This window comes from Antrostomus carolinensis, unplaced genomic scaffold (genome assembly GCF_000700745.2).
Source record: "Antrostomus carolinensis isolate BGI_N321 unplaced genomic scaffold, ASM70074v2 scaffold48400, whole genome shotgun sequence".
NCBI lineage: Eukaryota > Metazoa > Chordata > Aves > Caprimulgiformes > Caprimulgidae > Antrostomus > Antrostomus carolinensis.
Genome location: NW_010288669.1, coordinates 7,579 through 23,058, shown reverse-complemented (window position 1 = coordinate 23,058; position 15,480 = coordinate 7,579). Strand labels below are relative to the sequence as shown.

Here is a 15,480-nt window from a genome sequence, read left to right as displayed (position 1 = left end):
TGAGTGAGGTCTATTGATAAGGAGTGTAGCTGACTTTCTGTTATCCCCACCAACTTCTCCCATTTTTGTTTCTGACTTACAGTTTGTCTTCACCTCTGTTCAGGTGCCTTTTATCATTTCAGTTTTGTGTTGCTGTCATGTGAACCAGAGGGCTTTGATTGTGCAATTTGCCCTCCTTTTCGCTCAGTGCAGATCTCTTCTGAGTTGTGTGTTTGGTATCAGCTAACCCAGAACATAGCAGCTCTGTCAATTCCAGCAGTTTTCATGTCCTGCTTGTCATTTAGAGGAAATGTGATGGTCTGTTTGAAGTTAATTTGCTAGTTCTGTTATTAAAACATGTTTCTATTGAAATTCCATTGTGCTATGTGAAGCAGTGGTTGACTTGGCCACCTTGGATCTACTTATTCTAATGGAACTGCTTGGGAACGTGAAGTCCTATTTGCAACAATTAATAAATAAAAAGATATTTAAATTCTAATGAAAGAAGTTATTACCATGAAAACGGCTTGTTCATGTACGGTCCAGTTAAAAATAATTGAGTCAAATTCTTCTTTTTCTTACACCAGACTAGTTTTGCTCTAAGTGAGTGGGCTGTGCTGGCATAATTGAGTGGAGGATCTAGCCCGTTAGTTCAGTACTTTCATTCAGAGGGTAAATACTCAGTCCCTTAAGTAGGGAATTAACAATAGGGAGTAGCATACCAAATTTCCCAGGCACTGGGTTAAAAATGTTTTACGCAGACCATCTTTGAAGTATTGCACAGGCAAAAGACTCGGCTTATTAGCATATGTTTCATGTATTCTTTCAAATGAAAAATAATGATTGGAGCCAAGATTTTTGTGTAATTATCTCTCAGTTTTTTGCACAGCAGTCTGCCAGTGTCTCTTTGTTCTACCCTGTTTTCATTTCAGCAATATATTTTCTTCTGGTTCTAAACCTTGTCTCCTGTAAGTTCCTGATCACACTGGGAGAAAAATCCCCAGGTCCTGAGGCTAGAAAATGAGTTACTAAAATGATTTCAACTTAGTCAAATATAGTCTGCTCTGAATAGGAAAGTATATTTAACCTACTTTTATCAAGATTACAGTGGCATCCTTTAAAATCTGTATATCCTTTTGAGAATATATGCTGTCTGTTACATGATTTAGGGGAAGTTTTGTCTCAAAACCCATTGAATTTTGCAAGCTTTTGTTAATTTCTACACTTTGCTTTCACCTTTCTGTCTTCCCTCTTAAAGTTGAGAGGGGAAAATAAAGATAGGGTTGAAGAGCAAAAAGCACAAGAGTGACATTTTTTTGTCTGCATGGGACATTGTAGTCCTGTGGTCAGTCTCCAGATTTGAGCCAGGCAAGATGAGTTTTGTTCCTGACCCAGCACCTGATGTGGCTGACCCTAGTTTCCTATCAGGACTTGTATTGGCCAGATTTCAGGTGACTGGGATGTAGTGACAGCTTTTGATATCTCTTCTGTAAAATGGAAATTGTAATGAGCCACCTCCAGGTGTACAAGGGAGAATTATTATGTCATTATCATATACTGCCACATTTGATAGGCCAGACACGTTCCTTGCAGGGATCCTCCTCTGAGCATTCCCAGCAGAGTTTTGGAAGTAGACTTCTTTTGTGAAGATGAATCTGACAATTGGAACAATTCAGCTATTCTGTTTCAAATCAATGTGACCTTTAAAACGCGTGGAGAAATTGTACTCTTAGTTGTTGAATTTGTTCTTTTCTATTTTTTCATTAGTCTCTCACTTGCAGGACAGATTAGAAGAGAGACGTTTAGCAATCTCATTTTCTTCTCTTGTAGAGCTCTTCACAATCTGTTAGACCAGGGTACCTATGTGCTAGGCAGTGAACTAATTCTATTACTGAATCTGTACAAGTCGGTTTTTAAGCTATGGACAGATTTCATGCTGTTGAGGTACTGTGTGTTTGGTTACTGCTATGACATGGAAACAAGCGTGACCATTTTTCTCTATTAAAATAGTGTAACTCTGGCTAACACATTGCATTTAGTATTGTGCAGGTATAACAGTGCACACAGTGAGCTACTGTTTCCCTCTAGTAACCACATGAGACGTTCTAGTGAGGTAGCTGGCAATAATCTGTTCATATCCACCCATACTCTTCCCCATAACACCTTGGAACAAATTAAACAAAAGGAAACAAAAGCAGTCAAGTTGGGTTTTTTTCCTAGTATCTGTGTAACAGAAGCTTTGTGTGTGTGCAGCTGCTCGGCATGTGCATAGAGAACTGTGGCCCAAGATTCCAGTCTTTAGTTGTGAAGAAAGATTTCTGTAAAGACAAGATGGTGAAACTACTGAATCCAAGATACAATCTGCCCATTGACATGCAGGAGAAAATCTTGACCTTTATCATGGTAAGTCTAGAGTAAACAGCAAGTGTTTGTCTCTGCTGTGTGGTAAACATTTAATGATGCAGCCCATTTCTGTACTGTAACATACTCATGGGAACCTCTTCCTAAAGCAGACTTTATTCTTGCTGCTCCTGCTTCATGCAGGAGTAGCACAGACTGGAAGACAAAGGGAAAGAACTGGAAAACTGTCAACCTGCACCTTTTATACTCCCCTCCCAGTCTGTTTGTGCTCCCTCTGTGGTTGGACTTTGCAAGCAGGACAAGAGGTAACTGTGGAGCTTTCGCGGTTCCTGCTGCTTTGACTGGAGTTAGCTGGAGTGGATGGAGGGAATGACCTGCCTTTTGGACCACATGTTTTAGAAGCACTTGTCTGACCCACTGACTGTCCATTTCTGTGACTGTTACTCTTCATGTTATTTCAAAACTAGACGTGGGCTCGAGGTTTCCAAGGAATGGTGGATGTGAGTGAAGTAAAAGAAGTTTATCTAGAATTGCTGAAGAAAGGAGTGGAGTTTCCATCCTCTGACGCCAGCCGAGAGGGACCTAAGGTGGGGATACACAAGGATACTTCATGAAGCATTGTAAATTGGAAACAGGATGTGTTAATTGTATGAGCTCTGTAGACAAAGAAGGTGTGTTTGTTTTGGGGTTGTTTTTATTTAAATGCTCCAGGGCAGAATATGACCAACCTACTTAAGCACATGAGCAGGAATCAGTTTCAATTATAACAGCTGAGATAACAACAAAGAAACCTATGTAATAGTTTATTTCTTTTATTTTAAACCACAGATTAGTGTATAGGTTTTCAAAAAGGAAGCATCTCTCTCTTGAGACTTTAGAAGTGTGTAAAGGCTTTGGGCACACTGTTTATCTCAAAATGAATGAGAGCTGAGTGCTCCAAACTTGTCAACTTCTGAAAGCCTCAATGAGTAAGATTTTCACAAAAACATGTACTATTCAGAATTGTGAGTATTATCTATCTTTAAACCAAGAGGCATAGAAATCTATAAGAATATATTATTGTATAAATATCTCTCCAGCCGTTTGCACAGCCTGTACACAATAAATATTATTTAAGCATATGTCATAGATATCATTGTTAAGCATATGTCATAGATATCATTGTGTAGCACCTAGGACATTAGCTATAGCTTGAGTATTGGACATGAGCTGAAAATACAATACATGTTTTAAAGCCATTCTTTCAAAATTTTTGTTTTCTATTAGAAAAGTTTTCACAAGAGTTTTGGAAAGTGTGAAAGCCATCCACAACTGAGAGGAACCTTGCAATTACAAAATTAGCTGTCTATAATCAGTGCAGACAGGAATGACTTAGATTTATCCTGAGTTTGATTTGACAGTTGAATAGTGGAGTGTACAAAAGCTTATGTATTTAAAGATTGTTTGAAGAATCTGTGTGGCGAATGCTCTTGATAGATAATAATTGTATTTCTCACCAAGTATAGTAGAGATGATTCTGTCTGTCACATACATCTGCCAGTTAAAATCAGTGGCAAACCTGCTGTTGATCTCAAAAACAGCAGACCTGAACACGATTTTTAGCTCAGTCTCCAGGAAGTTAAGGATCTGGAAGTGTGTAATATTGTGCAGGTTGGGTTTTGGATTTGTGTTTTTTTTATAGCAGTCAATTCAAATACCATGCAAGTGAAGCTTTCTTCAGACAAAGTGTTACAGCTTTTGGATCCAGAAGGCCTTTGTAATTAATCTTCTGCAGAGACCCAGACTTAACCCCCTGACCTTTTCACTGCTTCCAAGTGTGTTCACATTCTAAACTATCCTTTGTTCTAAAACTGCAGTGGCAATTTGGGAAGGGCTTTTGGCTGTTAGGTGGCTTAAGAGCTCAAGGAGCTAGCCTGTTCTTAGCCATTCCCACTTTATCCTGTGATGGAATTTACTTGCAAACCCATTTAAAAGGTATCTGAGTTCCAAGCTTCATTTCATTACAAAATAGCTACTAGATTTATTCCTGTAAATAGGCCTTACTCAACAAATTCCCTGGGAGCATCAGTTATGAGAAAGCTAATACCCAGTTGTCTCATCTGACAAAGATGTTTTGTAGCTCTCTCATCTGGATGTCTGCTTCAATTCTTTTGTTAAACCCAAGCTCTGCTCTTTTGTCTTTCTGCAGACTTCATCTCAGCATTCTACAAAGTCATCACCATCTTCTGCTAATCCTGCAAAACGTTCTTTACTGCCTCTTCCCACAGGCCCAACGTTACTGTTGTCTCCTGAGCAGGTGCAGTACTACAGGTTTAGAGGGGGACAAGTCCATTTGAAATGTTCTGGTAATGCGTGATTTTGACAGCCTGGGTGGATAGACCACCGAAAGGGTGCATTAGTTCATGTGGCATAGTTGTGTATTCATGGGTTTAGGTTTGTTCTCCTGAAGGTGCTTTATATGGTGGTGTGCCAAAGCAAAGCAGGCAGAAGTGAGTTCAGTAAGTGCCAGGCTGTACCCCAGCCAGAAAGTGGAATCATTTGCTCAAGCATGAGAATATCTAATGATGTCTTACAATGTTGTTATGCATAGTGATAAAAGTTACTTCGAAGGTCAGAAAGCCAAACTCACTGTTGCATAAGGCTTGTGTGAAAAGATTATTCTGAAAAGCCGAAAGGAAAGGTCACTTCACTTCCATTCCTGCTTGGCCTGTGTAACAGTACCATTAGTGAGAGGGGGTTAACTGTAAGGAAAACGAGTAGTGCTATCAGACTTGGGTCTTAGTTTGCAAACACAAAAGCTGAGCTAATTCCATTCAATTTCATGGCATATCACCTGAGTAAAATAATGCTAATTAGGCCCATATTATACCTAATGGAGAATAAAGTATGTATTAGAGGTGAGAATTACTCTGGTCGCTCTTTTCACCTACACATTAATCTGTCCTGTTGAATTTAACAGATTGGAAAACTGTACAGCGAATTGGATATGGCAAAAGTGAATGTGAGAGTCATGTCATCAATATTAAAAGAAAATGTTCCTGGCTCTGAAAATCCAGATGATATGAATCTTTTACAGGTATGTGATAATTCACTAGTAGGGGCTATTGGTTTGGTTTGGTCAAAGTTGATTTTAAAATACGTTGCATCCTTTCTTGTAACGTCTAGATTCAGATTGCCAAATAGAGTACAACAAGTTTCTATCCTTGGTTTTGCTCAGCTTTCTCTTGCTGCCTTCACCATGTCCTGACATCTAGGTAGTCAAGAAAGGATGATACAGCTTGCAATGCACATTTAAGCTCTAGGGAATTCCAAGGGCAAAGGAATTTCATAATGGAGCATTCTCGGTTAAGCGTGTTCTGTCAAACAGCCCCGAGAACATTCCAGTTGCACACAGTTGCCTTGTGGGAAAATAGATGATGACACAGTCTCTCATATCCGTCCTGGAGTTTTCAGTGCTCTCTTTATTGTTACCAGTACCTTAGAGGCAGACTGAAGGCCAGTGAAGAATGTGAAGCCTTGGTTTTATGTGTGTGACTTCAAAGATTGTGAGCTTGCTGTGCTACAGATAAATACACATGCTCTTACAGTGTAGCCTGAAGGAAGTGTATTGCAATAGTCCAGTTTAGATTTGACAGCGAACCTGCAGACATTCTTCCTTCTGTGATGTCATATTTTTCTGCTTGCTTGTGCTGTCTATTTTAGAAATCAAAAATGCAGTATTGCTTTAGCATTTCAGTAGCTACCGATGTCAATGGACATTTTTCTGTTTCACATTGTCTGCAAGAATTTAAATATCTTTTATCACATCCTTCTGTTTCTAAACTTACCTCCAAACTTCTATGATAAGGAAGCACTTTTGATAATCTGTCAGCATTAAATGTGTTGTAGAACTGATCTAATTTTTGCAAGCCTTGGTTTGCTTCTCTTGTCTAGTGGAGAATTTTTCCTTTGCAAGGAACCCTTCTCGGGTGTTGTTGGTTTGCGTTCAAGTTTGTTCCATTCAGCTGTGACCATTTATGGGTTGGTTCACAACTGAAGGTGAGATATGGAGAGATAGCTGCAGCTTGCCACTGTCTCTCATCTTAAGTGACAGGCAATGCTGCTGGTCTGGGGGAACCAGATGGGAGACAGATGCAATCTCTCAGTGGTTTTTCATCCCCTGGAAATTCCTAGCATCTCCAACACTGTCTCTTCTGCAGAGGTCTGTGGATCTTTAAGTCCAGTGAGGAAGGGCCTGTGAAGCAAGGATCTGAGCACAGTAGACTTTAAACGCTGGCAAGGCAAACAGCTGTTGCAGTAGATGGCACAGAGCTTTCTTTGCCTGTACCAAAAGATTGAGTGTAGATTGTTCCAGCGACAGACACCACCTAAGCAGCTGTTCCACGCACAATGCTTTTGTAGTGCTATTGCCACAAGGGAGGTTGCCAAGATGCAAACTGGCTTCAATTTAACCAGCCAGTGAAAGATACCTCAGGTAGGAGAATAGGCTGGTTTAGTATACTTGGCCACCTCTTTCCGGTTCACAACAAGGTGAGTGTTTCTGGTTGTGAAACAGGAAAAGTACATCTTTCATTTCCTGTGTCCTACTATGGCCTTTCTGCATGTGAGTGCACAGATTAGGATGCCCATAGTAAACCAGTGGATTCTTATTGACCCTCCCAGTAATAAAATCATTGGCAAAAGGTCAAGGACAGGGTGTGGAGTTCCCATTTGTGGGGGAGTGCCTAAAAAGTCATTCCTTCTATGTTAATTTCACTGTTCTTTCTATTCCCCTCTGCACTGAGTGGTATAAAGCATCAAGCATGGCTAGCCTGTTCCTTTAACAGTGTTTAATGTTCCCTCTTGTTTGTGGCTCTACCTGGATTGCTTGGATTAGGCTTTTGTTGTCAGAGAACAAAGATCTTTACTAAAACAGCTGCTGGTTTGGACTTTTAAGTGAGTTGCAGACATTAATTTCTGTCCTGAGTATCTGGAGTCTCTCAGTAAACAACCCATAACAGGGTAAATTCAGTGCAATGTATTTTCAGTTCAGTATCTTCATTAGTGGCTAGACTCCACCCTTTCTCCACCCTGTTTTGGACAAGGCTTAAGATAGCCGATCTCACTGGAAATATTGTGCTGACCAGTAACAATAATTAAAGAACAGCTAAAGCTCAGTATCAGCCACAAAGAGCAACAAACTTTTGTAGTGGGTAGCAAACAGACAAATATGATGGACATGCAGGAATTTTAGTCCAAATCATGAGCTGTTGAGAATTAGCACAAATTAATTAGGGTCACTGATATTTGTTATACCAGCAAGTGATCTATCATTGTAAAACCCCAGTTGTCAAAACATACGAGTGCATGCATCATTGTGGGTAGGAGCAAACCCTAGCAAATCTGTGCTTGAAGTTAGCGTCTCGATTTCCTTCTCTATTGAGTATTGATATTTACAAAGGAGCTAGTCAGCCAGTGTAATAGTCATAGAAATTTTTTTTAAATGCTGATCAGGTAGTAAAGTGTGGAGAGGTTTTAAATTTAATTAGTCATCAAACTGAATACATTTTTGTATGTTGTGTCCTGGGCTATGAAGATACAGTACTGGGAGGTACAGTACTCTGTAATCTTTATGCAGATTTGGAAAAGGGATGCAAAATTTATTTTTGTGTAAATAAAATTTTTTTACATTATGTATGTTTTCTGAGGAAAAATCTGATCACTTTTAAAATAATACTGGGGCAATTTCTGAATAGCAGTGTGCAAATAGAGGAATTTTCTTTCTCCTTTTTTTATTCTCCTTAAGTGGAGCCAGCCAGTGTTTGCAAATGCACTATGGAGGGAAAAAAAATGTTGGCTGAGTTGAAGTTCCTGTTGCTGGAGAATTTGTTTCTTTGAACATGCAAAATCTGTGGTGGAGGGGAATATAAAGACACTGTCTTCCATTTCAACTGGCAGTAATGCAAAACTCTGCTCAATAAACTCTCATAATTCTCCTGTCAGCTGATCTGCTAGGTTTGTGTTACTTTCTCAAAAAGTACATAGATTAAATGCATCCAAACTTCCCCACTTAAAGGAATAGTTAGAGCTAGAGGCCTCCATCACAAAGCACTTATGTCCTTTAGACTACTGTTGTCTTTTTTTCAAGCAGATGTTGAACAGGATCACATCCATTACATCCATGTGAAGTATCCTGCTGAGCTTAATCAGCTTCAAACAGGATCAAATCTAATTTGTTCTGTATCACCTAGAAGGGTCTTTGTTATTTTGCATTTTGTAATTTAGACTTTAGAGACAGTTATGTCTTTAGGAAAAAAGGTGGGTTGAGAGTTAGGGATTGGGTCAGGGTAGAAGTGCTGGCTGTGATGATAGGAGTTGTCAGCTTGCCTTGCAGAGATCAAAGACGTGAAAATTATGCTATTTGCAATGTTTGGTATGTGTGCAGTTTGTATAAATTAAGGAATGTTACCCGTGAGTCTGCAGTGCTCAAGTGTTTTAGCATTCTTCTCCAGAACTTACAAATTGGAAGACCACAGTTACAATTTTGGGGTTTTTCTTATTTCCCCTGCATTGGGCAGAAACTGTATAAGACCTGTCGGATGATGCAGGAGAGGATCATGGAACTGTTGGTGACAGTGGAGAATGAAGATGTGATAGTTGAGTTAATACAAGTAAATGAAGATCTGAATAATGTCCTCCTGGGACATGAAAGGTAAGTACAGGACCTCTCTCCTCACGTTTGGTATCCTAACTGAATAAGCATACTTAATGGACACAGGTGGTCCCTACATCTAATGTTGAACCTCCACAAGGAGGCTGATTTCATCCTTAAATCCAGAAAAGAAACATGATTGCAAAAGAGAAAACTATGTTCCCTACACACTTCAGAAATGGTTCATAAAGGTAGTTAGAAAGCAGTTGGAATGGGATAAAACAAGTTAACAGCATAGGTGGGGAAATCAGATGGAGGCACGTAAACAAAAAAAAAACACTTTGGAATTTGACATTCCTTTTGGGTAGTGCATGGTGAATTTGTCATCAGTGTGCTACCCACCCTTTGGTACTGGTAGGAGGATATGCATCCAGGAAATAATACTTATTCTCCTTTCTAAACAAGTTTGACAGCTTTCCTGCAGAAATTTGCTATGGAATAGCATTCTGCCTCGTTGTATGCTTAAAAGAATCACTTGGTTTTCTCAACTGGATTGAAACACGCTGTTCTACTTGTCTCACAGCAGAAAATGTTTTTTTCTTTCACACATGAAAGCACTGCAGTGCTTTCATTGACATCCTGGGTGTTTGTCTGTTATGTCATTGGTAGCATGACTAGATGCTAGCAAACTGAAATTAATTTTAATCTCAACATTCCAGTATTATCTCACAAAAGATCACAGTGAGTATACTTATGGAGAGAATGGTTTAATAGGAACTAGCCTTCCCTATTAAGTAGTTTATCTCCTCCATGGCTAAGAAATGTTCTAGAAATCATGATGCATCAAGTACAAAGGGGTTTATTAGCAGATTTTAGAGGGTTTAGTAATCTTTTTCTTTTAAAACATCTTCTGAACACTGCACTGAAAATATCACTAATTCTTCTCAGTGTCATGGCACAAACTTTGGGCCTAATCTTGACAACATATAGTTTTCATTTATCCTTAAATCTTATGTCTACAGCAGTGTTGGCATATTTTACATTAACTGTCTTGGAAGAATTGTATGCTCACTTCTTGTGTTACGGAGTTTTTCATTTTAGTAAAGCAAAAATAGAAGTCTCTTCAGCTTCTGTAAAACCACAGAAGTGAAGTGTGGGCTTACATTTTTATGACAATTGATGAATACTGGCAAGGCCAAGAACCTCTTAAACTCTGAATAGTAGCTTGTGGGTATAATTCAGCAAATTCCTCATGAAAGACTCACCTGGTGATGGAAGAAGCAACTAATTAGCCATTGTGAAACTGGACAGAAAACTACTGCATTTATATATTATATAATTCTATGGTTTGTATGTAATGAGTCTTCCTGGGTGCAGATGCACTGCACAGAATCACACAATATTAGGGATTGGAAGGGACCTCGAAAGATCATCCAGTCCAATCCCCCTGCCGGAGCAGGAACCTAAACGAAATTACACAGGAAGGCGTCCAGGCAGGTTTTGAATGTCTCCAGAGAAGGAGACTCCACAACCTCCCTGGGCAGCCGAAGAGTTGGCTGCACCTTAGAGTTGGTAAGTACTAAAATGTATTTGGTTAATGTTTGTTGCAGAAGATTTTGTTCTTTGGGACTCCCTCTGAACAATGAGATCTGTAAAGGACAAACTGATTTTAAACAGCTGCATCTGTTTCATACTATGTGTATTGTTTAAAGACAAGTCATGCTGCATTCTCTGTTTCTGATTATTAATGTGGAGTCCAAATTAAATCAGGAGAAATCACCGTTGTGCAATAAACTGGCCTCGTGTATGTAACGATGACTCCCTCTAGTGGCTTTACCAACTTTTTGCTTCTTGTATTTTAGATAAATATTTATGTTCTGCAGTTGCAAAGTTTTCTTTTTCTTCTGTTCCTGCCTGCATATATACTGTCTTTGTGGGCCTCACCGGTGTCGTAACCCTGAATAGCAAATGCAGTTGTGCAGGCAGGTTCATGTCCATACCACTTAGGGCTCTTACTTCTGAAACAGATTGACCTTATAGATGCTGAACATCACTGACTAGGTCTCCTCTGGACCCAGTGTGGCACTCTTGTGATGCTCAGCACATAGATATTTATACAGGTGGATTTTCTGGTTTCCTTTTTAAAAAAAAATTATTCAAAATGCCTGAACTAATGAGAGAGCTGTGTCCCAAAATAGGCGTGTGGTTTGTCCTGAGATGGCATGAGGGAATGTGGGGACGTCTGAGGACAGGAGGCTTCCTGGGACTCAGTTGGAAGAGTGCTCTGGTCAGAAGGAGCCAGATTTGGCGCAGTGTGTGTTCATAGTTACCTGTCTGGCATGAACAGAGGCAAACTTCATTGTCAGCTGTGCCTTGGTTTTGTTTTGGAAGAAACAAATGGCTGTCTTCAAAAGTGAGCCCAATAACAAACTAACTGGTATTAGTATAGGTGATCAGAGGACCACAGCCTTGGAGTAGAGGGAGTCAAATTGCCAGTGCAGAGACAAGTGTCCCAGAGAAAAGCACCTGTAGTGCTTGTTTGGCACCTCTGGAGTCTTTTGATAATCAGACTTTGATTATAATAGGTTCCATGTTCTCATGAATGACATCAAAGAAATGTTGCAGTGAACATTTAACTCTTCAACTTCAACAGGTTCTCTCGAAACAGAGTTCGGTTTTTGGAGAATCAGAGAATACAACGCGAACGCACAGAGGTGAGTAATTATAGATGAACTCATGAATTGCAAGATTGTAAACATTCCTTTTCATTATGAAAAATACACTTTTGATATATGCAGAATTTTACTCTCTAGTTGAGATACAGCAGACAGCAGGCTGATGCTACTCATCAGTTTTCTGAAGTCTCACTTGCAGAATTTCAAGCAAATTCATGGACTTGAAGTAGGAAATAATGTCAAAACTAAGATGGAAGCTTGGTGAGGAAAAATGAGAGAAAGATCTATTCAAACGCTGGTTTATTACCTCTACAGCTGGGAACTCTTATCTGCCATATACAAAATGAGGAACCATAATGTTTCTTTCCGTTTGTTCTCTGTTAAGCATTTATAGACTGAAATACTATTACACTATCAGAATTCACTATTACTGATGTTTTTTTCTATGTTAAAGCTTTTTCTGAATTGTGAATAATGTCTTGTAGCAAATCTCTAATGACTGTCCTTTATTGATTGATAATTATGGTTGTTAATTATATTGCCCAAAGCAGTTTTGCTTGTTTCAGCTTCTGCTAAGCCATAATTGTGTACTCATCTAGGACTCAATATTGAAAATGACTGGATTGTGAATGCTGAAATACAGCTGACAATTATTAACAAAAGGTAGAAGACAATCTTGTTTTCCTTGAAAAGCTGCTATTACTACATTCTGGTTATGTAGGTGGATGTTTTTGCTTGATGGACGCACTGTTGGTTTAGTTAATAGTCCAAATGGTGCAATCTGGGCATTTTTATATTATTAAGGAGTCTCACAAGTTTAAAATGCTTTTTTTTATTATTTTTTTTTTTTAATCTGGTATGACCAAACCCATATGATTCTACCATGTGGTTTTATTAAATCTTTTGTTGGCTACATTTTTAGTTCTAACACATTCACCGGAGAAACAAAGGGAACCCATTTCTGTATCTAGGAAACATTGTTGTGATTTTGAAGTTTTCCTATCCAAAAGAGGACTGAAAAAAATCAGTCTCCTAAGTATCAGATTACAATAACACAAATAAGTAGCATGAAAATAATTGTACAGAATCAATCAGAAGATCAATATCAAACCTGTATCTCAACAAGCTCACGATTGCTTTTTAGAATTGAGTCCATTCTAAATCCTACTTGGGAATTGTTTTCCTTAATTTTTTGAAATAACAACCTTGCTGAAACTGATCTTTTCTGGAAAGCATTGTTTGTTTCATTAGCTGTCTTTCACACACACAAAAAAATCCTGGTCTTCTCTCATACTTGTCAGTTTTTACTATTATGATTTTAAAAGTTTATATTGTGTGAAAATAGCAATTTGTTTAAAGCTATTAAAAGTTCATTTAAAAAAAAAAAAACAAACCCCAAAACCACCAAAAAACTTTATTCCTTTTCAAATGTTAAGCTGTACAGGAGACAGCCATCTGCTCCCTCAAGTGATCTACTTGACCTCTCCATAAATTCTCCATCTCCTGTGTCAACAGTGGTGCAAAGTGACTCTGCAGTGTCTCCTTCAGGCTTTAGTAAGTGATGAATATACATTTCCCTTCTAGTCTCGTTTTCTGAAGCAAACCAATAAGAGCTTAGTGGAGGAATCAAGAAGCTCCTTGTAAGAAAGAAAACAAAGATACTCCTTAACTTTAAGGATGTTCCTTAATTCTCCTTAAAAAGGAGAATTGATGTGTGTACACAGGGAAAAAAAAAAAAAGTAAGATAGTATAAGGTTCCCTGTAATTTGTTTACTGTGGAAGCAATAATCTGTTTCCCCCATCACGTAATTTTGAACAGAAGAACATGCTTTGTTTTCTATTACAATGAAGCCTGTAAAAAAGTCTGGTAGTTGTTTGTTATGTAGGCCTGGAAGAAACACAGATACACTTTTCTCATAGTCTCTTGATTTCCTAAGTTTTTTCAGGAGGCACTTGGTGTTAGAAACAGTTCACCTTGAGAAAGCTACTCATCTCCTCTGACTTTAGACTTCTTTCATAGTCAGAGGAGTGAGTGAAGCTCTTAACTTTGGTACCCTGAATTACTGTTTCCAGAAGCCCCCCTTTTATCCACTCTTAGGGAGTCCGTATACTGAAGTTAAAGGTGTGAATGTCCCCCCAGCAATAAATGCCTATGATTCCATTTTAATCTTTAAGAAATAGCGAAAGGAGTTTCAAGTGCTATCTACCATGTATAGCACTACTGATGTTCTGAAATTCTAAGCAGATAAATATATTGCATCTAAAACCTTCTCAGACTTATTACAATTTTGCCTTTCATTTGATAAACAGCAATTAATTTCAGACTCTCTATATGCCTTCCAAACAAAACTTTACCCTTTCAATGTTCATAGTACAAGTAACATTTGCTTAATGATGTTTAAGTGATCCTTAATTATCGCTTTGAATTTCAGATGGCATATCTGCACACCCTGAAGATAAAAATGGGCATTATTCATCAGTTTATCCACAGCTAGATTTAGCAACTACTACAAAAGCTCAGCAATTCCCGTGAGTAATATTTTATCAAGAAATGGTAACAGATAACAGGTCTTCAGAGGTATTAGTATTCTAATTCATCTAATGAGTTTATAGAAAGCTCTGAGAACACAGATATGCTACTTCTACCTATTAGTCCAGAAAAACAAATGAAAGCCACCTGTGTGCTAGACATTGCTTGACATAATTAAAAATACACTATTCCTGCAGCACTGTTTAGTCATAGACATCAATTTATCTCAACAGTCAAAACATACTTGAGATATATATATGACTTTCTGCTTGAGTGTTGCCAATGCTGCAATGAGAGGGAAAAAACGATGAATTGTACAGGTCAATAAGAAGAGTAGGAGAGGTGTCCTTGTAGTGACCATATGAATGGGACGCTGACCCACTTGCCCATGCTGCTCTCAGTTGTGACATAAGGTAAAGACAGACTAGCAAAAAAATAATGTAACAATCAGAATATACAGTTTTGATAGTTTCTCAGTTACTTTCAATGTATTACTCTCTCCTAGATTTGCAACTGAAGCACAAAACAATAGTGTAAGCAACCCAGCTGGATATTCATATAGCAATGTGAGTAACAGTCCATGTTCAGAATACATTTTTTGCTGGCAGCTGTCAAAATGAGAACTGTTTGGATTTACCTCAACTACTGTCCAAATGGGACAACTTTCCTCTTTTGATAACACAGATGCTAATGTGAAAGCGTATTTTCTTGGGTCCAGCACAATCTCTGGGAGTTTGCAGAAAGCAGTTGCTGTATTTGTGTTTAATCTGTTGCTATGTGAAGCAAGCTGTGGATGAGAAGCTCAACATGAGCTGGCAATGTGCGCTTGCAGTCCAGAGGCCAATAACCATGTCCTGGGCTGCATCAAAAGCAGTGTGGGCAGCAGGTCAAGGGAGGTGATTTTCCCCTCTACTCTGCTCTCATAAGGCTCCACCTGGAGTACTGTGTCCAGTTCTGGAGCCCCCAACACAAGAAAGACCTGGAGCAGTTAGAACGAGTCCAGAGGAGGCCACAAGGATGATCTGAGGGCTGGATCACCTCTCCTATGAGGACAGGCTGAAAGAGTTGGGGCTGTTCAGCCTGGAGAAGAGAAGGCTCCGGGGAGATCTTCTAGCAGCCTCCCAGTACCTGAAGGGGCTACAAGAAAGCTGGGGAGGGACTTTTCATAAGGGCAGTTAATGAAAGAACAAGGGAAGATGGCTTTAAACTGGAAGAAGGTGGGTTTAGATTAGAGATTAGGAAGAAATTATTTCCTCTGAGGGTGATGAGACACTGGAACAGGTTGCCCAGAGAAGCTGTGGCTG

At 39.0% G+C, this 15,480-nt stretch overlaps 1 protein-coding gene across 1 annotated transcript in view; it reads left to right on the top strand.

Moving 5' to 3' along the window:
• Positions 1–15,480, top strand: part of TOM1L1 (target of myb1 like 1 membrane trafficking protein) — a 23,806-nt gene that overhangs the window by 6,092 nt on the left and 2,234 nt on the right. Inside the window, exons 3-11 of the mRNA XM_010167391.1 lie at positions 2,233–2,382; positions 2,808–2,927; positions 4,529–4,636; positions 5,300–5,416; positions 8,898–9,031; positions 11,625–11,685; positions 13,083–13,200; positions 14,079–14,175; positions 14,682–14,742. Coding sequence (XP_010165693.2) covers positions 2,233–2,382; positions 2,808–2,927; positions 4,529–4,636; positions 5,300–5,416; positions 8,898–9,031; positions 11,625–11,685; positions 13,083–13,200; positions 14,079–14,175; positions 14,682–14,742 — 966 coding nt within the window. The remainder of the gene's footprint in view (positions 1–2,232; positions 2,383–2,807; positions 2,928–4,528; positions 4,637–5,299; positions 5,417–8,897; positions 9,032–11,624; positions 11,686–13,082; positions 13,201–14,078; positions 14,176–14,681; positions 14,743–15,480) is intronic.